The sequence below is a fragment of the Acipenser ruthenus genome, chromosome 22 (genome assembly GCF_902713425.1).
Source record: "Acipenser ruthenus chromosome 22, fAciRut3.2 maternal haplotype, whole genome shotgun sequence".
NCBI classification, from domain to species: domain Eukaryota; kingdom Metazoa; phylum Chordata; class Actinopteri; order Acipenseriformes; family Acipenseridae; genus Acipenser; species Acipenser ruthenus.
The window spans coordinates 889999-915344 of NC_081210.1; the positions used below are offsets into that span (position 1 = coordinate 889999).

General features: G+C 47.9%; 1 protein-coding gene across 3 annotated transcripts in view; it reads right to left on the reverse strand.

Annotated features, from left to right (window-relative positions):
- Positions 1–306: 306 nt before the first annotated feature.
- The window catches only part of LOC117973768 (mitochondrial import inner membrane translocase subunit TIM16-like), an 86095-nt gene continuing 61055 nt past the window's right edge, over positions 307–25346 (reverse strand). Inside the window, exons 10-31 of one of the 3 annotated variants that reach the window (XM_058995728.1) lie at positions 20886–20940; positions 20721–20778; positions 20366–20511; positions 19946–20041; positions 19315–19461; positions 19073–19220; positions 18567–18742; positions 18069–18177; positions 17464–17550; positions 17030–17172; positions 10086–10190; positions 9649–9734; positions 9214–9355; positions 8994–9083; positions 8602–8718; positions 7807–7942; positions 7334–7425; positions 6769–6855; positions 3595–3679; positions 3072–3208; positions 1502–1567; positions 307–471 (exon numbers count right to left, since the gene is read on the reverse strand). In XM_058995728.1, the coding sequence (XP_058851711.1) occupies positions 370–471; positions 1502–1567; positions 3072–3208; positions 3595–3679; positions 6769–6855; positions 7334–7425; positions 7807–7942; positions 8602–8718; positions 8994–9083; positions 9214–9355; positions 9649–9734; positions 10086–10190; positions 17030–17172; positions 17464–17550; positions 18069–18177; positions 18567–18742; positions 19073–19220; positions 19315–19461; positions 19946–20041; positions 20366–20511; positions 20721–20778; positions 20886–20940 (2410 nt within the window). In that variant the 3' untranslated portion in view covers positions 307–369. Of the gene's footprint in view, positions 472–1501; positions 1568–3071; positions 3209–3594; positions 3680–4081; positions 4203–4656; positions 5090–6768; positions 6856–7333; positions 7426–7806; positions 7943–8601; positions 8719–8993; positions 9084–9213; positions 9356–9648; positions 9735–10085; positions 10191–17029; positions 17173–17463; positions 17551–18068; positions 18178–18566; positions 18743–19072; positions 19221–19314; positions 19462–19945; positions 20042–20365; positions 20512–20720; positions 20779–20885; positions 20941–25346 lie in introns of those variants that run through there. The other 2 variants (XM_058995726.1, XM_034926793.2) reach the window with 2 other exon arrangements.

The window sequence follows — 25346 nt, forward strand, 5'->3', positions numbered from 1 at the left end:
TGTGTGAACTTCATCAAGACAGGAAGGAAGCGTGCTGAGCAGCTGCACCAGGACACCAATAAGAAAACAACACAGTACCAGGGATGGAAAGAAAGACTCCTACTGCATAGCTGTTTTACCCAATCCAGGTTTTACTACTACCAGCTTGATTAGCCAGGGTGTACGGGTAACAAGCTCAGGTGTGTCTTATTAAACTCATCTTGAAAACCTGGAATGGATCAAAACTGCTATGCAAAGGGAGTTGATTTCCATCCCTGCAGTAATGAAAGACCCCAGACCACACCAGCGCAGCTAGACACAGTTACGTACTGAAAAGGGATTTTATTTTGGAGATATAATTTACAGGGGAGGGGAGGGTGCTGCCTGCGCTCAGGTCTCGGGGTGCTGCTGTGTTTTACTCCGTGTCTGGGAGCTCTGGTCCTGCTTCTCAATCTCCAGCTCCTCATCCAGCCGCTCCTTGGCACGCACCACCTGGGGAGACAATCACAGACAGACACAGCCATCAAGACCCCACTGCAGCAAGGCCAGCCTCGTCTCACTCGCGTCCAGGGAAAACTAAAAGAAAGCCAAGTGATGTTTCTTCTCGTGCCTTCTTCAGTGCACTGTTTAGTTTCTTATAGTTCTACCTTAGCATTGTGATTGAGCATTCTGAAGTTAGAATGACTGAAGTTTAGCATTGTGATTGAGCATTCTGAAGTTAGAATGACTGAAGTTTAGCATTGTGATTGAGCATTCTGAAGTTAGAATGACTGAAGTTTAGCATTGTGATTGAGCATTCTGAAGTTATGAATGACTCTGAAGTTTAGCATTGTGATTGAGCATTCTGAAGTTATGAATGACTGAAGTTTAGCATTGTGATTGAGCATTCTGAAGTTATGAATGACTCTCTGAAGTTTAGCATTGTGATTGAGCATTCTGAAGTTAGAATGACTGAAGTTTAGCATTGTGATTGAGCATTCTGAAGTTATGAATGACTCTCTGAGGTTTAGCATTGTGATTGAGCATTCTGAAGTTATGAATGACTCTCTGAAGTTTAGCATTGTGATTGAGCATTCTGAAGTTATGAATGACTCTCTGAAGTTTAGCATTGTGATTGAGCATTCTGAAGTTATGAATGACTCTCTGAAGTTTAGCATTGTGATTGAGCATTCTGAAGTTATGAATGACTCTCTGAAGTTTAGCATTGTGATTGAGCATTCTGAAGTTATGAATGACTCTCTGAAGTTTAGCATTGTGATTGAGCATTCTGAAGTTATGAATGACTCTCTGAAGTTTAGCATTGTGATTGAGCATTCTGAAGTTAGAATGACTGAAGTTTAGCATTGTGATTGAGCATTCTGAAGTTATGAATGACTCTCTGAAGTTTAGCATTGTGATTGAGCATTCTGAAGTTATGAATGACTCTCTGAAGTTTAGCATTGTGATTGAGCATTCTGAAGTTATGAATGACTCTCTGAAGTTTAGCACCGAGTATGAGAACAGCACATAAAGCACAGCTCACCTTTGACTGCAAATATAGAGACCCACCAACCAATTTGTCATTAACTTTAAACAAGTGCTCGTAGTTCTGTAAGAAAAAAACAAAACAAAAAAAAGAAAATCAATTAGGATTGGACTGCATGCATAATTGCGCCAGGTTTAGTTTCCCTAGCTCTGTATCTATTTTATAATGCACACACATTATGCTGTTTCAAAGTTTTGGCAGGGCAACTTCTCAAACCCCAGAGTTCACACAAACTGTTAAAAAATGTAATGAAAACAATCCTGACTGAATGGGATTTAAACAATCTAAAATAGAGAGCTGTTTGAAAGATGACTTCAAGATGAACACTGGAAACGCTGTAAGACTACACAAAACTGGTATTACATTGGAATACAGAAATGAAAAGAGTGACATGAAGTAAAAACTTAAGGCAAGGTTCTGCCTCTCCAGAGAGCGGGAGGGGAGGCTCTGCCTCTCCAGAGAGCGGGAGGGGAGGCTCTGCCTCTCCAGAGAGCGGGAGGGGAGGCTCTGCCTCTCCAGAGAGCGGGAGGGGAGGCTCTGCCTCTCCAGAGAGCGGGAGGGGAGGCTCTGCCTCTCCAGAGAGCGGGAGGGGAGGCTCTGCCTCTCCAGAGAGCGGGAGGGGAAGCTCTGCCTCTCCAGAGAGCGGGAGGGGAGGCTCTGCCTCTCCAGAGAGCGGGAGGGGAGGCTCTGCCTCTCCAGGGAGCGGGAGGGGAGGCTCTGCCTCTCCAGGGAGCGGGAGGGGAGGCTCTGCCTCTCCAAGGAGCGGGAGGGGAGGCTCTGCCTCTCCAAGGAGCGGGAGGGGAAGCTCTGCCTCTCCAGAGAGCGGGAGGGGGGGCTCTGCCTCTCCAGGGAGCGGGAGGGGAGGCTCTGCCTCTCCAGGGAGCGGGAGGGGAGGCTCTGCCTCTCCAGGGAGCGGGAGGGGAGGCTCTGCCTCTCCAGGGAGCGGGAGGGGAAGCTCTGCCTCTCCAGGGAGCGGGAGGGGAAGCTCTGCCTCTCCAGAGAGCGGGAGGGGAGGCTCTGCCTCTCCAGAGAGCGGGAGGGGAGGCTCTGCCTCTCCAGAGAGCGGGAGGGGAGGCTCTGCCTCTCCAGGGAGCGGGAGGGGAGGCTCTGCCTCTCCAGGGAGCGGGAGGGGAAGCTCTGCCTCTCCAGAGAGCGGGAGGGGAAGCTCTGCCTCTCCAGAGAGCGGGAGGGGAGGCTCTGCCTCTCCAGAGAGCGGGAGGGGAGGCTCTGCCTCTCCAGGGAGAGGGAGGGGAGGCTCTGCCTCTCCAGGGAGAGGGAGGGGAGGCTCTGCCTCTCCAGGGAGCGGGAGGGGAGGCTCTCCAGAGAGCGGGAGGGGAGGCTCTGCCTCTCCAGGGAGCGGGAGGGGAGGCTCTGCCTCTCCAGGGAGCGGGAGGGGAGGCTCTGCCTCTCCAGGGAGCGGGAGGGGAAGCTGTGCCTCTCCAGGGAGCGGGAGGGGAGGCTCTGCCTCTCCAGGGAGCGGGAGGGGAGGCTCTGCCTCTCCAGGGAGCGGGAGGGGAGGCTGCGTTTGACCTGCAGTATACAGAGCAGAGCTCAGCGCCCGGCGCACCTTCTGAATTTCCTCCGGAGAGAGTGTGGAGACGTTGAGGACTTGCTGGGCCTCCTGTAGCGTCATGCCGGAGATGCTGGAAGCAGCTGCAGACTGCTGACCAGCCCGGCCTCGTGCATCGGCCGCGGCTCTACTGGCTGGAAGAGGAGAGGAGAGGAGGGGGTTAAAACCAGAGATTGTCCAAGACACCCGGAACTATGAGAACCATAAGGCTAAAGGAACAGATACACACGCAAGCACAGACATGCAGGCAGACAGACTCTCAGTTTAACAAATATTATCATTGACAGATGGTACTTTCAGGCTAAACGAATAAGTTTTAAAATGGCATTAACTTTATTAATAATAATAATAATAATAATAATAATAATAATAATAATAACACATTTTTAAAAAAGGAGTAGCTTTAAGAATAGTATTTTACTGCTGTTCTAAAAACAAAAGCACCACATGGATTTTGAATGATGTGACACTACAGTGCAGGAGCTCCAGTGTCTAGCGGGCTGGACCCTGATTCACTGACCGGCGAATTCCTGCCTCAGCGCCTTCGCGAACGCCCTCCCGATCACCTGCGCCCCCATCACCACGATCTGAGCCAGGTACTTCGCCTGGTGGGAGGAGAGCGGGTTCAAGGGTAATAATGGTACTCACGATACAGACAGAAACAACCACACATCACAGTACGAGAAAGGAGAGTGACTGCATCTCTCAAAGACACCGCAGGAGAGTCGCGACGATGAGGAGTCTCTCTTTTTTTTTACTATTAGATAAACTAGACTCTGAAAGACGCATTCATTCTTGTCGAAACAGAACTACCATCTAAACAATTAAAGTTTAAAAAACACACACAGACTGGGTCTGTGACGCACACCTAACCTAGATTCAAAATACTGCACGCAGACCTTTGTCAACGCGTTAAATGTCATCAATTTAATTGACACCTCGTCTAACTGCTAAACGATATCGTATTTCTTTACAATACTGTACATTTCGCAGCATGCCTGACTCACCATGCTTCGTTGTCTTTGTATTTGTATGTAACTCTCTCCTCCTCACATGTACCACATCAGCGATCTGTCAAGGTCACCCCGAGGTCAGGGGTCAAGGGGCGGTGGGGAACCACAGAGTTTAAAAAAAAAAAATGTAGATCCTACAAGCCACTAATTTTTTCAGTTTTCGCCCTCTGCTGGAGGGTAGTCAAAATTACATCCGTTCTGAATCTTAACTTGAATGACGTGTCGAGAGGGTGCAGCACGCCCTCTTGCGGTTCAATGGGATATTGACACGTTCTGCAGTGTTTTAATATGAAAATTGAGCGGGTGGACTGATAGAAATCTGTGTAGCGGAGGAATTTGGAATCAATGACTTGAAACACTCTTGTCATCGTCATTCTCAGTGCTAATAATAAGATGCTAAGTGCTTATTGTGCAGTTTTTTCTTTACAGTACTTGCAAGAATCGTCTAGCATCTAGAAGCTCTTAAATTAATGACGAAAGTTTCATCAGTCTTTTCTTTGTATTGGTTATAAACCATCTGAATGCCCTATGGTTGTAAATCAGAATGCAAAAACACACTCCAAACACAGTTCATTTAAATGTATTTTTTATTATTAATTAAGGCAACATTCCCAGTAAAACGCTACTTTAGAGATGCGTTAGTTATGTATATATTTTTTTAAAAAAAAGGAAAGAGAAAAAATAATTGAAATGGAATGCTGTTGATCTCAGTGCAGTATGAGATGAATGGCAGTGACAGGTCCAGGACACCAGGGGGCAGCAGTGTGAGATGAATGGCAATGACAGGACTCCTGACAGCTGGTCAAACAGCAGCCAGGCTTGCCCCTGTGAGCCCGAGACCCTTCCAGTCACTACGGGGGAGGGATTCCAGTTTGAAACTCCAGGCAGGCAGTGGGGGGAGGGGTTCAGGAGGTACTGGGTGGTTTCCAACAGTGCAATGGCATTCCCAGATCGCTACGGTCACACTGACTGCTCCTCGTGGACCTGGTCCTTCTAGTCATCCTGGAACAGAAACAGAAAGACGGATCAGCAGCCACAGCCGATTTCAGGACTGAACCCCGCCTGCAGCCCGCCAGGAACCTTCCCTGACCCGAATGCTACGAGCTCTGGCTTCTCTGTGTCTGAGGACAGGGAGGGGTCGGGGTAAAGGGAGGGTGTGAGAGCTGGCAGACAGGGTTCAGAGGTGACCTGCCCTGGGCAGAGCTGGCAATCCTCTCTGTATGTGACAGTGCTGAGCTGCAGTGAGTGGGGTTAGCGTGCTGTGATTGGCTAGCTTGCTGCAGTGAGTGGGGTTAGCGTGCTGTGATTGGCTAGCTTGCTGCAGTGAGTGGGGTTAGCGTGCTGTGATTGGCTAGCTTGCTGCAGTGAGTGGGGTTAGCGTGCTGTGATTGGCTAGCTTGCTGCAGTGAGTGGGGTTAGCGTGCTGTGATTGGCTAGCTTGCTGCAGTGAGTGGGGTTAGCGTGCTGTGATTGGCAAGTGTGCTGCAGTGAGTGGGGTTAGCGTGCTGTGATTGGAAGGCATGCTGCAGTGAGTGGGGTTAGCGTGCTGTGATTGGCTAGCTTGCTGCAGTGAGTGGGGTTAGCGTGCTGTGATTGGCAAGTGTGCTGCAGTGAGTGGGGTTAGCGTGCTGTGATTGGAAGGCATGCTGCAGTGAGTGGGGTTAGCGTGCTGTGATTGGCAAGTGTGCTGCAGTGAGTGGGGTTAGCGTGCTGTGATTGGCTAGCTTGCTGCAGTGAGTGGGGTTAGCGTGCTGTGATTGGCAAGTGTGCTGCAGTGAGTGGGGTTAGCGTGCTGTGATTGGAAGGCATGCTGCAGTGAGTGGGGTTAGCGTGCTGTGATTGGCAAGTGTGCTGCAGTGAGTGGGGTTAGCGTGCTGTGATTGGCTAGCTTGCTGCAGTGAGTGGGGATAACGTGCTGTGATTGGCTAGCTTGCTGCAGTGAGTGGGGTTAGCGTGCTGTGATTGGCTAGCTTGCTGCAGTGAGTGGGGTTAGCGTGCTGTGATTGGCTAGCTTGCTGCAGTGAGTGGGGTTAGCGTGCTGTGATTGGCTAGCTTGCTGCAGTGAGTGGGGTTAGCGTGCTGTGATTGGAAGGCATGCTGCAGTGAGTGGGGTTAGCGTGCTGTGATTGGCTAGCTTGCTGCAGTGAGTGGGGTTAGCGTGCTGTGATTGGAAGGCATGCTGCAGTGAGTGGGGTTAGCGTGCTGTGATTGGAAGGCATGCTGCAGTGAGTGGGGTTAGCGTGCTGTGATTGGAAGGCATGCTGCAGTGAGTGGGGTTAGCGTGCTGTGATTGGCTAGCTTGCTGCAGTGAGTGGGGTTAGCGTGCTGTGATTGGCTAGCTTGCTGCAGTGAGTGGGGTTAGCGTGCTGTGATTGGCTAGCTTGCTGCAGTGAGTGGGGTTAGCGTGCTGTGATTGGAAGGCATGCTGCAGTGAGTGGGGTTAGCGTGCTGTGATTGGAAGGCATGCTGCAGTGAGTGGGGTTAGCGTGCTGTGATTGGCTAGCTTGCTGCAGTGAGTGGGGTTAGCGTGCTGTGATTGGCTAGCTTGCTGCAGTGAGTGGGGTTAGCGTGCTGTGATTGGCTAGCTTGCTGCAGTGAGTGGGGTTAGCGTGCTGTGATTGGCAGGAGTGCTGTGATTGGCAGGCGGGCTGTGAGTCGGACAGCGTGGAGGGGGGCCTCACCCATTCGTCATCGTCTACGCCCTCAAAGGACTCCTGTGGCAGAGGGTCCTCACGGTTGCCCAGCTTCGCCACCATTGCGCTCAGCAGCTACAGAGACACAGAGAGGCACCTTACATGTAACGTATAATACTACCAGACTGAACAGGGACACACAGGGACACACAGAGACACAGACACACAGAGACACCTTACATGTAACGTATAATACTACCAGACTGAACAGGGACACAGTGAGACACACAGAGACACAGAGATACACAGAGACACCTTACATGTAACGTATAATACTACCAGACTGAACAGGGACACAGTGAGACACAGGGGCACACTGACCAGCGAGACAGTGAGACAGAGAGGCTCCTAACACAGGGGACCAACAGACTCTGGGGCAGTCATCACAAAGACAGGCTGAGATACAGTACAAGCAGAGGAAGCTGTGAAGACACACGAGACAGCGAGACACGCAGACATACTTACAAAGAGGACATGGGAAGCAGACGTGAAAGAAACAACAGAAGGCCTGCCCGTGACATCACGGGCTGTGGGGAGGGGGCGGGGGGGTTACCTCATCTTTCTTCTGCTCATCACTCTTCTCCTCCAGGTACACAGACGACGGGGCGTACTTCCTGACTGGAGCTTCCTTCGGGGCCTCGCTCACTGACACACACACACACACACACACACGTTACTTACACAGGCATTCGCAAATGCAGAGCTCGCAAATCTGAACTTACACTGTAGCTGTTAAATGATTGTTTTAGAGCTAAGACATTCTCAAACGGATGAGAAGACATTGACATGTTGTAGCACGGTGCAGCTATACAATAGTAACAGCATAGCAGTGTGATAGAGAGGTATGGTAAACCATGGTAAGCTATGGTAGATGCACAGTATACAGTAACCATGGGAAAAGCCTGAGGGAAACCTGCAAGAAATGTACTGTGGTGAGCTTCTCTAAGAGCCACACAGCCACACCTCCCCTTGCTGCACGGTTACACCAGAGCACACAGTGTGGGGGTCTCTCTCTCTGTGTCGTACCGGGGGTCATGCCTTTGGGCTGCAGGCTGATCTTGCGGTGCTGCCCGTTGGATCCGGAGAGCCAGGCTGAGGCGGAGAGAGCCGGCTCCCACCACACTGCTGTCTCAGGGAACAGATCATCCTGGAAGTACTCCTTCTGCAGGGAGAGAGAGACCGGGAGAGACCAGGGCGTCTGAAATCCATCCTCATAGCACACATTCACAACACAAGCCTTCAGCATGTGGAGATAGGGGTTATCATTTCAATAGGATGGTTTGTCTTCATTAACTTACGATTGATTATTTACACCCTCTGCCACACTGATGAAGACATCAGCTGATGTCGACTTGACTTTTCACTTAGCTTCACCTAGCAGACCTTATTCTACCCAAGTCAGGGCCTTCTACAATCCCAAATACAGTCACCTTCCACCAGATAATTTTTGCTTTAACAAGAGGTGCCATTTATATGCTGCAGTAATTGTATTTCTTGTTAAGTTATGATAAAATAATCTATGGCTTGCTGTGATTGGCTATTTAATCCAAATCATCACTAAAACACGATTTTGTTTTACTGAATGGAAAAAAAAAACACCAATTAAACATCTAAAACAAATAAGAAACAACTTCAAACTTCAGTCAGGCCACTGGATTAAGTGTGTCGGTTGTTTCTTTCTGCTTTGGTGAGTTTATTGGTTGCGTTTGTCCCTTCTGAACTGCAGTAGCTTTGAGAATGCAGCCCTGTGGGTTGCACAGCAGTCCCGGGTTGCTGTGTGTGTGTGGAGGCTCAGCGGACGGCAGCGGGCTGCTCTCATACCTTCACTCGCGGGGCTCGGAAGACGACGGGCTCGATGGAGGTCTTGCTCAGTCGCAGCGCCTTGGCGAACTCCACCTCCCGCACGTCACACTCCAGCTTGGGCAGGAAGGAGAAGGCCTGCAGACAGAGGAAGCAGTCAGAGAGGCAGGAAGAATGCTTTACTAATGCAATGCGATTCTCACTCCGGGAAGCTCCTGGCTATAGCATGCTGTATCTGTAATGAATGCTTTACTAATGTAATGCAATTCAGTTCCAATCAGTTTCATGGTACAAAACCAAAGCAGTCTTTGTCCATTACAGTGTGCGGATCTGGAGTGGAGGGCCAGGTCCCTAGACCCTGCTCTGAAATGTTCTGCGTAGACGAGGGGCTGACAGGAGTGCATTGTGGGTACCTTGTGAGGGTCACTGGAGTTGAAGCTGCTGCACTCCAGGAAGTGGGGCGACTCCGGGGTGATCTCGTAGACATACACTCTGGTGTCGCCCTAAAACACCACAAACACATCGGAAATCAATCACGTACACGTGCATGTATAACATCAATAAGATTGATAAGAACAGGATGATTTCCAGTGAAACCCTGTCGCATTGTTAAGCAGGGAGACTGCTGGTTACCTTGCCAGTGAGGAAGGCCGTGCTGGTGTCTTCATCGTAGAAGGGGATGAGAGTGGAGGGGGAGACGTCCGTGCTGACTGTGGCCAGGGGTCCGGAGGAGAGCGAGCCCACTGCGTACAGATAGATCTGCCGCTCGCTACGGCTGCGGGGCAAAAACGAGAGATGAGAGACCAGCAACAACTGATATCACAGACACCGACTGCTCTCAGTGCAGTCAAAACTGTAACAACACTGCAACAACACTGCAATCACCATGTGTCTCACCCTTAGGTACAGGAGCAAACTGGAGTTTGGGAGCCAGCAGCCATTGCAGAAAGTTTAATGCCGTAAGAGGCAGAGTGAACAGCACAGGTTAGACTACAGCACAGGCTGTCCGGTTTAAGAAGTGAGGAGTGAGGGAGGGAGGGAGGGAGGGAGGGAGTGGTCGGCCCCTACCTGTCAAAGCCAGACACCAGCAGGTATTTCCCCGCACAGACCCACACCAGTCGGGCTCCACGAGCCCCCTCAGGACCCGGACCCTCCTAGTGAGGGGAGAGAGAGAGAGAGAGAGAGAGACAGGGTTAGAGAGTCCATACACACATTCAATATGAACCTGAACTGACACTGTAAAGAGAATTTACGTTATACACCCCAAAGCTAAGTGTCGTGTTACACAATAGTCATTTATTATTTTCTTGTAACATTTTAGTTAACACTGGGGTTATTGTGATGATCACTGGATTATAATTAATAATCTTTTATAACATATATATATATATACACATTATCATGGATCGATGATAAATAATCAATCCTTAAACCCAGATCTGTGACATGCCCCACAAGCCCTGGGATCCTGTCCTCACTGACAGTCCTGGCCCAGTCTCTGGTACCTGGGTCGGCTCGGTCGACTTGCGGGGGTCGTAGATCCGGACCTTCCTGTCCTTGCTGACCGTCGCCAGGAACTGACCGTCCGGGCTCCAGGCTAGACTGAAGATCTGCAGAGAGAGAGCGAGAGAGAGAGAGAGAGAGAGAGTTGAGATACCTGCTATACAGACACGTTCATTACCTGATGAGATGCCTGCTATACAGACACGTTCATTACCTGATGAGATGCCTGCTATACAGACACGTTCATTACCTGATGAGATGCCTGCTATACAGACACGTTCATTACCTGATGAGATGCCTGCTATACAGACACGTTCATTACCTGATGAGATACCTGCTATACAGACACGTTCATTACCTGATGAGATGCCTGCTATACAGACACGTTCATTACCTGATGAGATACCTGCTATACAGACACGTTCATTACCTGATGAGATGCCTGCTATACAGACACGTTCATTACCTGATGAGATACCTGCTATACAGACACGTTCATTACCTGATGAGATGCCTGCTATACAGACACGTTCATTACCTGATGAGATACCTGCTATACAGACACGTTCATTACCTGATGAGATACCTGCTATACAGACACGTTCATTACCTGATGAGATACCTGCTATACAGACACGTTCATTACCTGATGAGATGCCTGCTATACAGACACGTTCATTACCTGATGAGATACCTGCTATACAGACACGTTCATTACCTGATGAGATGCCTGCTATACAGACACGTTCATTACCTGATGAGATACCTGCTATACAGACACGTTCATTACCTGATGAGATACCTGCTATACAGACACGTTCATTACCTGATGAGATACCTGCTATACAGACACGTTCATTACCTGATGAGATGCCTGCTATACAGACACGTTCATTACCTGATGAGATGCCTGCTATACAGACACGTTCATTACCTGATGAGATGCCTGCTATACAGACACGTTCATTACCTGATGAGATACCTGCTATACAGACACGTTCATTACCTGATGAGATGCCTGCTATACAGACACGTTCATTACCTGATGAGATACCTGCTATACAGACACGTTCATTACCTGATGAGATACCTGCTATACAGACACGTTCATTACCTGATGAGATACCTGCTATACAGACACGTTCATTACCTGATGAGATACCTGCTATACAGACACGTTCATTACCTGATGAGATGCCTGCTATACAGACACGTTCATTACCTGATGAGATACCTGCTATACAGACACGTTCATTACCTGATGAGATACCTGCTATACAGACACGTTCATTACCTGATGAGATACCTGCTATACAGACACGTTCATTACCTGATGAGATACCTGCTATACAGACACGTTCATTACCTGATGAGATACCTGCTATACAGACACGTTCATTACCTGATGAGATACCTGCTATACAGACACGTTCATTACCTGATGAGATGCCTGCTATACAGACACGTTCATTACCTGATGAGATGCCTGCTATACAGACACGTTCATTACCTGATGAGATACCTGCTATACAGACACGTTCATTACCTGATGAGATGCCTGCTATACAGACACGTTCATTACCTGATGAGATACCTGCTATACAGACACGTTCATTACCTGATGAGATGCCTGCTATACAGACACGTTCATTACCTGATGAGATGCCTGCTATACAGACACGTTCATTACCTGATGAGATACCTGCTATACAGACACGTTCATTACCTGATGAGATGCCTGCTATACAGACACGTTCATTACCTGATGAGATACCTGCTATACAGACACGTTCATTACCTGATGAGATACCTGCTATACAGACACGTTCATTACCTGATGAGATACCTGCTATACAGACACGTTCATTACCTGATGAGATGCCTGCTATACAGACACGTTCATTACCTGATGAGATGCCTGCTATACAGACACGTTCATTACCTGATGAGATACCTGCTATACAGACACGTTCATTACCTGATGAGATACCTGCTATACAGACACGTTCATTACCTGATGAGATGCCTGCTATACAGACACGTTCATTACCTGATGAGATACCTGCTATACAGACACGTTCATTACCTGATGAGATGCCTGCTATACAGACACGTTCATTACCTGATGAGATGCCTGCTATACAGACACGTTCATTACCTGATGAGATACCTGCTATACAGACACGTTCATTACCTGATGAGATACCTGCTATACAGACACGTTCATTACCTGATGAGATACCTGCTATACAGACACGTTCATTACCTGATGAGATGCCTGCTATACAGACACGTTCATTACCTGATGAGATACCTGCTATACAGACACGTTCATTACCTGATGAGATGCCTGCTATACAGACACGTTCATTACCTGATGAGATGCCTGCTATACAGACACGTTCATTACCTGATGAGATACCTGCTATACAGACACGTTCATTACCTGATGAGATGCCTGCTATACAGACACGTTCATTACCTGATGAGATACCTGCTATACAGACACGTTCATTACCTGATGAGATACCTGCTATACAGACACGTTCATTACCTGATGAGATACCTGCTATACAGACACGTTCATTACCTGATGAGATGCCTGCTATACAGACACGTTCATTACCTGATGAGATACCTGCTATACAGACACGTTCATTACCTGATGAGATACCTGCTATACAGACACGTTCATTACCTGATGAGATGCCTGCTATACAGACACGTTCATTACCTGATGAGATACCTGCTATACAGACACGTTCATTACCTGATGAGATACCTGCTATACAGACACGTTCATTACCTGATGAGATGCCTGCTATACAGACACGTTCATTACCTGATGAGATACCTGCTATACAGACACGTTCATTACCTGATGAGATGCCTGCTATACAGACACGTTCATTACCTGATGAGATACCTGCTATACAGACACGTTCATTACCTGATGAGATGCCTGCTATACAGACACGTTCATTACCTGATGAGATGCCTGCTATACAGACACGTTCATTACCTGATGAGATGCCTGCTATACAGACACGTTCATTACCTGATGAGATGCCTGCTATACAGACACGTTCATTACCTGATGAGATACCTGCTATACAGACACGTTCATTACCTGATGAGATGCCTGCTATACAGACACGTTCATTACCTGATGAGATACCTGCTATACAGACACGTTCATTACCTGATGAGATGCCTGCTATACAGACACGTTCATTACCTGATGAGATACCTGCTATACAGACACGTTCATTACCTGATGAGATGCCTGCTATACAGACACGTTCATTACCTGATGAGATACCTGCTATACAGACACATTCATTACCTGATGAGATACCTGCTATACAGACACGTTCATTACCTGATGAGATGCCTGCTATACAGACACGTTCATTACCTGATGAGATGCCTGCTATACAGACACGTTCATTACCTGATGAGATGCCTGCTATACAGACACGTTCATTACCTGATGAGATGCCTGCTATACAGACACGTTCATTACCTGATGAGATACCTGCTATACAGACACGTTCATTACCTGATGAGATGCCTGCTATACAGACACGTTCATTACCTGATGAGATACCTGCTATACAGACACGTTCATTACCTGATGAGATGCCTGCTATACAGACACGTTCATTACCTGATGAGATACCTGCTATACAGACACGTTCATTACCTGATGAGATACCTGCTATACAGACACGTTCATTACCTGATGAGATACCTGCTATACAGACACGTTCATTACCTGATGAGATGCCTGCTATACAGACACGTTCATTACCTGATGAGATACCTGCTATACAGACACATTCATTACCTGATGAGATACCTGCTATACAGACACGTTCATTACCTGATGAGATACCTGCTATACAGACACGTTCATTACCTGATGAGATACCTGCTATACAGACACGTTCATTACCTGATGAGATGCCTGCTATACAGACACGTTCATTACCTGATGAGATACCTGCTATACAGACACGTTCATTACCTGATGAGATGCCTGCTATACAGACACGTTCATTACCTGATGAGATACCTGCTATACAGACACGTTCATTACCTGATGAGATACCTGCTATACAGACACGTTCATTACCTGATGAGATACCTGCTATACAGACACGTTCATTACCTGATGAGATGCCTGCTATACAGACACGTTCATTACCTGATGAGATACCTGCTATACAGACACGTTCATTACCTGATGAGATACCTGCTATACAGACACGTTCATTACCTGATGAGATACCCGCTATACAGACACGTTCATTACCTGATGAGATACCTGCTATACAGACACGTTCATTACCTGATGAGATACCTGCTATACAGACACGTTCATTACCTGATGAGATGCCTGCTATACAGACACGTTCATTACCTGATGAGATGCCTGCTATACAGACACGTTCATTACCTGATGAGATACCTGCTATACAGACACGTTCATTACCTGATGAGATACCTGCTATACAGACACGTTCATTACCTGATGAGATACCTGCTATACAGACACGTTCATTACCTGATGAGATACCTGCTATACAGACACGTTCATTACCTGATGAGATGCCTGCTATACAGACACGTTCATTACCTGATGAGATGCCTGCTATACAGACACGTTCATTACCTGATGAGATGCCTGCTATACAGACACGTTCATTACCTGATGAGATACCTGCTATACAGACACGTTCATTACCTGATGAGATGCCTGCTATACAGACACGTTCATTACCTGATGAGATGCCTGCTATACAGACACGTTCATTACCTGATGAGATACCTGCTATACAGACACGTTCATTACCTGATGAGATACCTGCTATACAGACACGTTCATTACCTGATGAGATACCTGCTATACAGACACGTTCATTACCTGATGAGATGCCTGCTATACAGACACGTTCATTACCTGATGAGATACCTGCTATACAGACACGTTCATTACCTGATGAGATGCCTGCTATACAGACACGTTCATTACCTGATGAGATGCCTGCTATACAGACACGTTCATTACCTGATGAGATACCTGCTATACAGACACGTTCATTACCTGATGAGATGCCTGCTATACAGACACGTTCATTACCTGATGAGATGCCTGCTATACAGACACGTTCATTACCTGATGAGATGCCTGCTATACAGACACGTTCATTACCTGATGAGATACCTGCTATACAGACACGTTCATTACCTGATGAGATGCCTGCTATACAGACACGTTCATTACCTGATGAGATACCTGCTATACAGACACGTTCATTACCTGATGAGATGCCTGCTATACAGACACGTTCATTACCTGATGAGATACCTGCTATACAGACACGTTCATTACCTGATGAGATGCCTGCTATACAGACACGTTCATTACCTGATGAGATACCTGCTATACAGACACGTTCATTACCTGATGAGATACCTGCTATACAGACACGTTCATTACCTGATGAGATGCCTGCTATACAGACACGTTCATTACCTGATGAGATGCCTGCTATACAGACACGTTCATTACCTGATGAGATACCTGCTATACAGACACGTTCATTACCTGATGAGATGCCTGCTATACAGACACGTTCATTACCTGATGAGATACCTGCTATACAGACACGTTCATTACCTGATGAGATGCCTGCTATACAGACACGTTCATTACCTGATGAGATACCTGCTATACAGACACGTTCATTACCTGATGAGATGCCTGCTATACAGACACGTTCATTACCTGATGAGATACCTGCTATACAGACACGTTCATTACCTGATGAGATGCCTGCTATACAGACACGTTCATTACCTGATGAGATGCCTGCTATACAGACACGTTCATTACCTGATGAGATGCCTGCTATACAGACACGTTCATTACCTGATGAGATACCTGCTATACAGACACGTTCATTACCTGATGAGATACCTGCTATACAGACACGTTCATTACCTGATGAGATACCTGCTATACAGACACGTTCATTACCTGATGAGATACCTGCTATACAGACACGTTCATTACCTGATGAGATACCTGCTATACAGACACGTTCATTACCTGATGAGATACCTGCTATACAGACACGTTCATTACCTGATGAGATACCTGCTATACAGACACGTTCATTACCTGATGAGATACCTGCTATACAGACACGTTCATTACCTGATGAGATACCTGCTATACAGACACGTTCATTACCTGATGAGATACCTGCTATACAGACACGTTCATTACCTGATGAGATGCCTGCTATACAGACACGTTCATTACCTGATGAGATACCTGCTATACAGACACGTTCATTACCTGATGAGATACCTGCTATACAGGCACGTTCATTACCTGATGAGATACCTGCTATACAGACACGTTCATTACCTGATGAGATGCCTGCTATACAGACACGTTCATTACCTGATGAGATGCCTGCTATACAGACACGTTCATTACCTGATGAGATGCCTGCTATACAGACACGTTCATTACCTGATGAGATACCTGCTATACAGACACGTTCATTACCTGATGAGATACCTGCTATACAGACACGTTCATTACCTGATGAGATACCTGCTATACAGACACGTTCATTACCTGATGAGATACCTGCTATACAGACACGTTCATTACCTGATGAGATACCTGCTATACAGACACGTTCATTACCTGATGAGATGCCTGCTATACAGACACATTCATTACCTGATGAGATACCTGCTATACAGACACGTTCATTACCTGATGAGATGCCTGCTATACAGACACGTTCATTACCTGATGAGATGCCTGCTATACAGACACGTTCATTACCTGATGAGATGCCTGCTATACAGACACGTTCATTACCTGATGAGATGCCTGCTATACAGACACGTTCATTACCTGGTCCTGGTGACCGTGCAGCACCCTGACCTCCCGGCCAGACCCCAGGTCCCAGAGCCGCACGGTCAGGTCATACGAGGAGGAGGCGATGATCCCGGAGGCCAGCGGGTGAAACTTGACTGAGTAAATCTTCTCTGTGTGCCCTGGAACACAAAGCAGTGTGAGCTCAGGAGCTCAGCTCTCAGCTCTCAGGCTCTCAGCTCTTAGCCTCTCAGATCTCAACTCTCAGCTCTCAGGCTCTCAGCCTCTCAGTCTTTCAGCTCTCAGGCTCTCAGCTCAGCTCTCAGCCTCTGAAGTTCTCTGCCTCTCAGGCTCTCAGCTCTCTGCCTATCAGGCTCTCAGCTCTCAGCCTCTCTGCCTCTCAGCTCTCAGCTCTCAGGCTCTCGCACACAATCACACTGCAGTAAACACTGTGTACGCAGTCTAGGCCGTACCCTGCAGGATGCACTGCGGCTCAGAGATGGTCTCCTTCAGACCTCCTTCAGGAACGAGCCACACTCGGATCTTAGCATCCTCCCCAGCTGGAAAGAGATAGAGAGGAGAGAGAGAAGAGTGAGTGAGAAGAGGGAGAGAGAGAGAGAGAGTGAGAGAGAGAGAGAGAGAGACAGTTTGAAATGTCTCCAGAGTCCAGAGTGGTTTGAGGAAACACAACTCCTGCATTTGACAACATAGACGTTATGAATTTGCTGTTATTGCACTATATATGTATACATTCATTTGGAGAGAATTGCAGGGCTGTAGTGTGACCGTGCATGGCTTTCCCTTTCTTCAGCATTCTTCAACACCCAAGCAATCCTTAACTATGTGCTTTTTAAAAGAAACAGTCAAACATCAACAATGGAATAAAGCAATAAACAGCCTACACCCTACATTACCCAGCGTCCAGCCGTCCTGAGACCTGTGGAGAGTACCTGGCAGAACAAGCTCAGTCCACTCAACGGTAATAACCAGCTGTTTTCACTTTGACTCTAACTGCCTCTCGGTTGATCTGGAAGCAGCACTATTGAAAGCTGAGTCCCGCAGGCTTCTGGGGACTTACCCACTGCCAGGCGCCGGGGCTCGAAGGGGTCCCAAGAGAAGTCTGCCACAGCCACTCCGTTCTGGATGGTGGGGATGGCAGAGTCGGGAAGCCGGCCAGGCTGGGAGAGCTGCGGAGAGACCAGAGAACCGGTGAGACGTCCCTGCACACAGATCCACAGGAGAGGAAACAAGACTCCTATTGCATAGCAGTGTAATCCATTCCAGGTTTTAATACGAACACTGATCAGCCTCAGTGTGTGTAGGTAACAAGCTCAGGTGTGTCTGATTAAACTTGTAGTAAAACCAGGAACGGATTAAACTGCTATGTGGTAGGAGTCTTATTTCCATCCCTGTAGATGGACTTTGGGTTACAGTATATTGGTGGTAACTGTAGGATATTTATACAGACCAGGGATATAATACAAGTTTGATCAGCCCCAGTGTGTCCAGGTAACAAGCTCAGGTGTGTCTGATTAAACTCGTAGTGAAACCTGCAATGGGAGTCTTATTCCCATACCTCGAGCACGGCGATCTGCCCCCCCGCGCTGGCCAGCGGCACGGCCACGCGCTTGCTGTTCACACAGAAGCCATCGCACTCCCCGGGCGTGGTCAGGTTCAGCCCCTTCAGGTTGGTGATGTGAGTGTCTCTGTGCAGGACCAGGCTTTGAGTGTGACGGAGCTTTGAGCTGGGGCCTGGGAGAGGGGAGAGAGAGGGGGAAGAGGGGGGAGAGAGGAGGGAGGGGAGAGGTATAGAAAGAAGGAGGGGGAAACAGAGAAGGGACGATGAGAGGGGAAAAAGAGGTAGAGTGAGGGGAGAGAGTTGGAAAAAGAGGGGGACAGAGAGGGGAAACAGTAGAGCGAGAAAGAGAGAAGAGAGGGACAGAAATAGGTGAGTGAGAACAGGTTTACTTTTATTTATTTATTAAAAAAATGAATTATTTGAATGAATATTCTACGGCGCTGGACTACCCTGTCCGTGTAGCAGTGAGTGGACAGGCTCAAGGCTCAGGAATCAAGGCTTACCCAGGATGTTCTGCAGGGAGCGCTGGCTACAGCTGGTGCCGAGGCCGCTGGACGGCTCGCTGGGGGTGGAGGGAGACTGGACCAGGCTGGAGGGAGTGGTGGGACTGGTCAGCGAGCTGCTGGACGAGGAGTGGCCGCTGGCATCCTCCTGGACGAGAGGGGAGCGTGGAAACCAACAAATCACGAACGGCACGAGGGGTGTTGCGTTCTTAAAATCCAACAGTACACCCCGCCCTCCTCACCTCTTTCCTATTCTTTTCTATTGGCAGTTCTTTCTTTGTCGGCTGATTGGTTGGCTCCGGCTTGGCCCCTCCCATGGAGCAGGGGATGACAGCGGAGGAGAAGCTCCTGATTGGTCGCTTGGCTGGGTCGAGGCTCACTTTCTTAACCTGCAGAGAAAGACCAGGAGCGTGAGGTTGGAGGGGGCCGGAGGGGGCCGGTCCGGTCCAGGGGCACAGCACAGACACCAAGGGGACAGGGAGTCCCTGTGCTGAAAGTCTCGGAGCCGACCCAGCACCCATTCAGAGGACCTCCTTTAACGCCACCTGCTCTTTGTCTCCTGCACAGTCTGTTTGAACACCTGGGGTGGATGTCTAATCTTTGGTGCTGCAGCAACGGGTACTGCATGAAGTGAACATTACCCTGGATCAGCAGCTGTCTGCTCTTTACCTCCAAGGATTCAGAAAAGCAACATGATACAAAACCGCTGATACAAAACTGAACAGAAGTACAGTGAAAAAGGCGCTGGCTGCAACGTCTGTCTACCTGACTTACAGTTTCACCTTCTATTCTGATTGATCGCTTTGAAGTTATGTATTCAACAGCCACCGAGCGCAGGTGTATTTGAAAGGCTTCCCCACGACCCCCCCGTACCTGTTTGTTTCCCCCGCTCCACCACTCCTCTGCGGGCAGGGCAGGGCTGTCTCCAGGGGTGTCTGGATAGAGGTCTCCGTGGAAATCCTGCCCTGACTGAAACACAGACGAGAGGGTTTCAATCCAACAAGACAGCTCTCAGGCTCAAGAAACTTTTTATTCGAATTCTCCAGTCATTCTAATTATGAAAGTCTAACATTACCTAAAAACACATGGGGTCCTGGATGACCAGGCTTGTATTTTTCCATGTTAGCCGCTAAAGAATCACAAGCTGTATCTTGTTTTAAATATAGAACGCTGAATATTCCGGCATAGAGCATTCAATTATTTCCAAGCGTCCGTTAGATTCATTAGCGTTCACCAAGACTCGATAACAAGCCAGCTCTCGCATCACCTGGGCAGTGACGGTCCCCGGCTCACCTTGCGTGGCACGCTGTAGCTGACAGGCACGATGAAGCTGTCGGTCAGCTGCAGGACTCGCACCACCTCACAGGAAGTGACATCAACAGCCAGCTTGGGTACCATGGCGATGCCCCGGGTCGCTGCCTCAGTCAGGCACTGGCTCACTGTACAAGGGTGGGTATTGGGAATCATTCCGGGAGACACAGCAGAGGGTTAGGGGTGCACTTACACAACTAGAGGAAATCTGCACGTGTGTTATTAAAGGGCTGGAACTAAGTTTACAATAAAGTAATTATACTTACTCTTATAAACGCCTTAGTAACATGTTCTTATAACACTTCTTATAACACAGTGTATATAAAAACAGCCCTACCTTGTGAGAGGACAGGCTGGGAGGCAGTCACCTCGAAGCAGTGCATGACGCAGTCACCCTGAGGAAGCAAAGCCAGCACAGAGTGAGAGCAGGGAGACGCTGGGCGGGTACATCAGAGCTCACACTGACTGTCTATTGAAGACCCTTCCTGCAGCGTGCACTCACCATTCCAGCCAGAACCAGCAGACCTGTGTCCGGATCAAAGAGAGGAATCAGAGTCCTGGGAGAGAGGGAGAGAGAGAAGGAGGGATGAGACGAGAGGGAGAGAGAAAACCTGCACCATTTAAAAAAAAAAAAACCTGGACAAGAACCAAGGTGGGATAAAAAGCATTGAACTAAACACAAGACACCAATGGACCACTGGCCACCTGTCAGCTTCACACTGCTTTGTAATTCCTTGGTGTCTATTTACAACACTGTACTGCTGCCTTGCGATACAGAGCCACCACTAGAGTGCAGAGTAGGAGCGCGGGAGGCCAGCTGAGTGAAATGACAAGCGAGTGCTGATGGAATGGCAACGTGTTCCACCTGCGGCCGGGTTTATCTTGGCACTTTACCAGCTGACAACTAACCGGGAACTAACATTGTCCCCGCTGCCAAGCTCCACGTCCAGGCTGAGGAGAGACAGGCTGCTGACTGCACTTCCAGCGGGACTGGCACATTATTTCTTTTTTTTTTTTCTTTTATTTTTTTTAAATAAATTTTAAAATCATTTTTGCCAATCGTTTTTTTTATTATTTTCTCCCAATTTGGAATGGCCAATTATTATTTGAAGTTCAGCTCACCGCTACCACCCCTGCGCTGACTCGGGAGGGCGAAGACGAACACACACTGTCCTCCGAAGCGTGTGTCGTCAGCCGACCGCTTTTTTTAACACTGCAGACTCACCATGCAGCCACCCAAGAGCTACAGCGTCGGAGGACAACGCAGCTCTCGGGCAGCTTACAGGCAAGCCCGCAGGCGCCCGGCCAGACTACAGGGGTCGCTGGTGCGCAATGAGCCGAGGACACCCTGGCCGACCTAACCCTCCCTCCCCCCGGGTGGTGCTCGGCCAATTGTGCGCCGCCCCCTGGGAGCTCCCGTCCACGGTCGGCTGTGGAATAGCCTGGACTCGAACTCGCGACGTCCAGGCTATAGAGCGCATCCTGCACTCCACGCGGAGCACCTTTACTGGATGTGCCGCTCCGGAGCCCCCCTGGCACATTATTTCTAACCTGCAAAAATGTCATCATTTTTTTTACCACATATACTTCTGCAAGTTCAATAAGAAGTGCATGCATGCAGCAAGACAAATACCCTCAAATACCCTCAAATACCCTCTGCACATCCCGACTCATTAGAAAGGTTTCCGGGCCACCTTTGTAATTCTTAGCAGTTCAGCATAAACTCATTGCTAAAAACCCGTGATGGTACCCACAGCTGTCCAGATCTATTCTCTGATTAGCTGAGTCGCCAAGCTCCCTGAAATCCTTCATTATCTCCATCTCGGACCCCCTCTCTCTTTAATGCTGGGAAGCCACGCTTTGTTAGCGCTCCGTGTTCCCATGTAACACATTTCCACGGGGACCTATCAACGAATCCACTGCACACCTCCTCTCCGCCAGCCCATTCCCACACTCTCTCCCACTCTCCCAGCTGACCTGGTGAGACTGGACCTAGTCCCCAGGGCTGCATATATCTCTCTCACACACATCAACATAGCCAGCTACCTAGACCTTTTAAAATATCTATAAACAGTTTCCATAAATGTGGGTGAGTTGTCCAACACCACATACAGTAAGGCCCTGAAGCAAAAGCAAAGGCAATCTCATTTAGGGGAGACGTGCAAGTGCCACTGGGGAGACCTGTAAACTAATTTCACTTGGTACCGTGAGCTGCATTCAAACCCAGGCCGTAAGAGGCTGTAGAATAAGACTACAGCACCACCTCGTCACGGTTTTAGACAATTACTTCTGACGACCCCCACAGATGTCTTCCCCAGCGCTCCCAGCAGTTCGCTTGCCCCTCGCAGCTGTGCAGAGCTGGAGCATTGGGGTGGAGGGAGCTTTCCTGTGGCAGCTGTTTCCAAAGAGCAAATCAGATCCTGTATTATTATTATTATTATTATTATTATTATTATTATTATTATTATTATTATTATTATTATTATTATTATTATTATTATTATTATTATTATTGTCATTATTAGCTGGGGTTTATTCAGCTCTGTTTCCATGCTGAGGTATGGACACAACTTCTCTTTAAGCTCTGTAAGCTCTCTCAAGCAGAAGAAAATCCAGTGTTAAAAATCAAACAGATGGAAGCCATTTGATACAACACTGCACTGAGCAACACAAAGAGATACGTGATGCGGAGAGACTGTAATAAACAGAACAAATGCATTCGCTATACATAGAAATATACCATATATACATATATATATATTATATATATATACACTCAGTATATATGTATATATAGACACACACACACAGTAGATGCTGCTTATTAACAACCTCACAGTTCCCAGCAAAAAGTTGTCATTAACCGAAAGTTGCCAATAAGCGAAAAGTTTTCAAGTGTATTTATATGGAACAACGATATATACTCTAGTTGTACAAATATGGCACTGAAATACATGTGTTTGAAATGTTAGTGTTAAAAAATGAACATGAGAAACACCAAATACCCAAACATAGAACTGTTTACTTCACGCGTGTGTAAAACAAACAAACAGGGAGTCGTCTTAAACAGCACTACACAACGATGTGCTACAATTGTCCTTACAATGAGTAAAGCAAACGTAAAAAAATATGTGTTGTGCTCACAATCAATTCTAAAGAGCACACTTTTAAAATAAGAAATTGTCCAACGTTGTCTGCTTTTTACAATATACCACCTCCCCTTAATCCATCTCAATTATGCGTGCAGCTAACTAGCCAGTTTCAAAGCCACGATTTTGCCTCAGTCCGCCAGAAATACGCAGTTGCGAAGTCAGTGTGTTATAAAAGCTGCATGAGTATGTGCTTACATCATGTGAGTGCGCTCTGTAGCACTGGCAACTAGTAATAAAGCTGTCAATAAGCGACATATATAAAGGCTAGTGCATTCGCCCACTGTGCCACCGAGACCCAGTGATTCGCACACCTGCACAAACCCTCTTTAATAAGCAGCTAATAATCCCCGTTAATGAAGCGGAGAGCACAGACACACTGACAGCTAAATGAAGCCGGGAGAATGTCAAGGGAGATTAAAGGAGGGCTGATGTAAAAGAAATACAGGGACACAGAGCGTGATGAAAACTGGGTTAGAAAACAAAACACACAAGCGAGCGAGCGAGCAGGGGCCGGGCGGAGACTCCGGTTCGAATCCCGTTGAGCCTGGCAATCTCACTAAAAAAAAAAGGGCTTCCCACAGTACCAGCATAGCAAAGTGTAATTAAGCATAGTAGAAGCATGGTAAAGCCCAGAGAGCTATTGTAAAGCATATTAGAAACACATGGCAAAACATGGTTGGCGTCCCTCTAGGACAGTAAAGTAAGACACGCTATGCAGCATTACTCTGTCCAGCACTCTCAGAACCTCATTACAGTGTGAATTCACAGGGCCAGCTCTGCTGTGGGAATGGAGCAGCACAGGGCAATAAAGGGTCTGCTTTTTAAGAAGTGAAGAGAAGGGTCCCGCTCTGCCCCTGTTCTCAACAGTGACTGCGATTGAGGAAGCTGTAGAGCAGAGAGTGTGAGAACCAGCTCCAGCCCTGCCCAGCCCTCTAATAAACCACTTCCCTGTCACAGCCCTGTAATATACAGCTCAGGGGCCTGTCTCGGGTACCTAGCTGTACTGGCTACAATATTACTGACTCCTCCGTTTGGAACATTAGCACGCAGGTTACAGTGCCTTTGAATTTCTGTTATCTTGTCAGAGGTGTATCTTTTAATTTTATAACTGTGATATCGATACTTTGTTCACAGAGAGACCTGTGCAATTCCCTTTGCGGTTCAGTGAAGAAACCTATTTGAGCTCAGGTACTTTGTGCTACGCTCTGTAAGGTCGTCTGTGGGGCACGCCGCGTATTCACAGGCAGGCACATTAGAGCGCAGGGTTCATTAAAAGACAGCCCCCTCTTTACTATCAGGAAGAGTTACTGGATTTATTTGTTCTTCCACACTTGAGAAACGGGCTCCGTTTCATGTGGTCCCCTGGAAACAACCCAACTTGCCCATGAAACAGAAAGGTCAGCCACAGCTAAGCTATACTAGAAAGCAACGGCAGGGATATTCTGGAATTACAAGTATTAAATAGCGAGCGTCTGGTGATTAGCAGCTCAGTGGTTAGAGTGCTGGACTGCAGCAGCGCAAGACAAAAACGAAATGCTGTAAAGCCTGGTCAGATTTATTAGGGTGTTACAGAGCTGCAGCCCAGAAACTGGAGGGGTTAGCAGGGAATGGGCCCCCCCTTCCCTCCCCACCCACGAGGAAAGCCAACCAGAAAGCAGACGGCGGTCAGGGGATCTGAAATCACCTGCTGCCTCATCTCCTCGTAAAGCACTGGGAGTGCTCGTAAAGAAGTACTACCATTTCACAGTGTGTTTAGCACTCAGCGTGGAAAACGAGATCTGACATGAGCAGTTCACTGTCCTGAGCTGGAG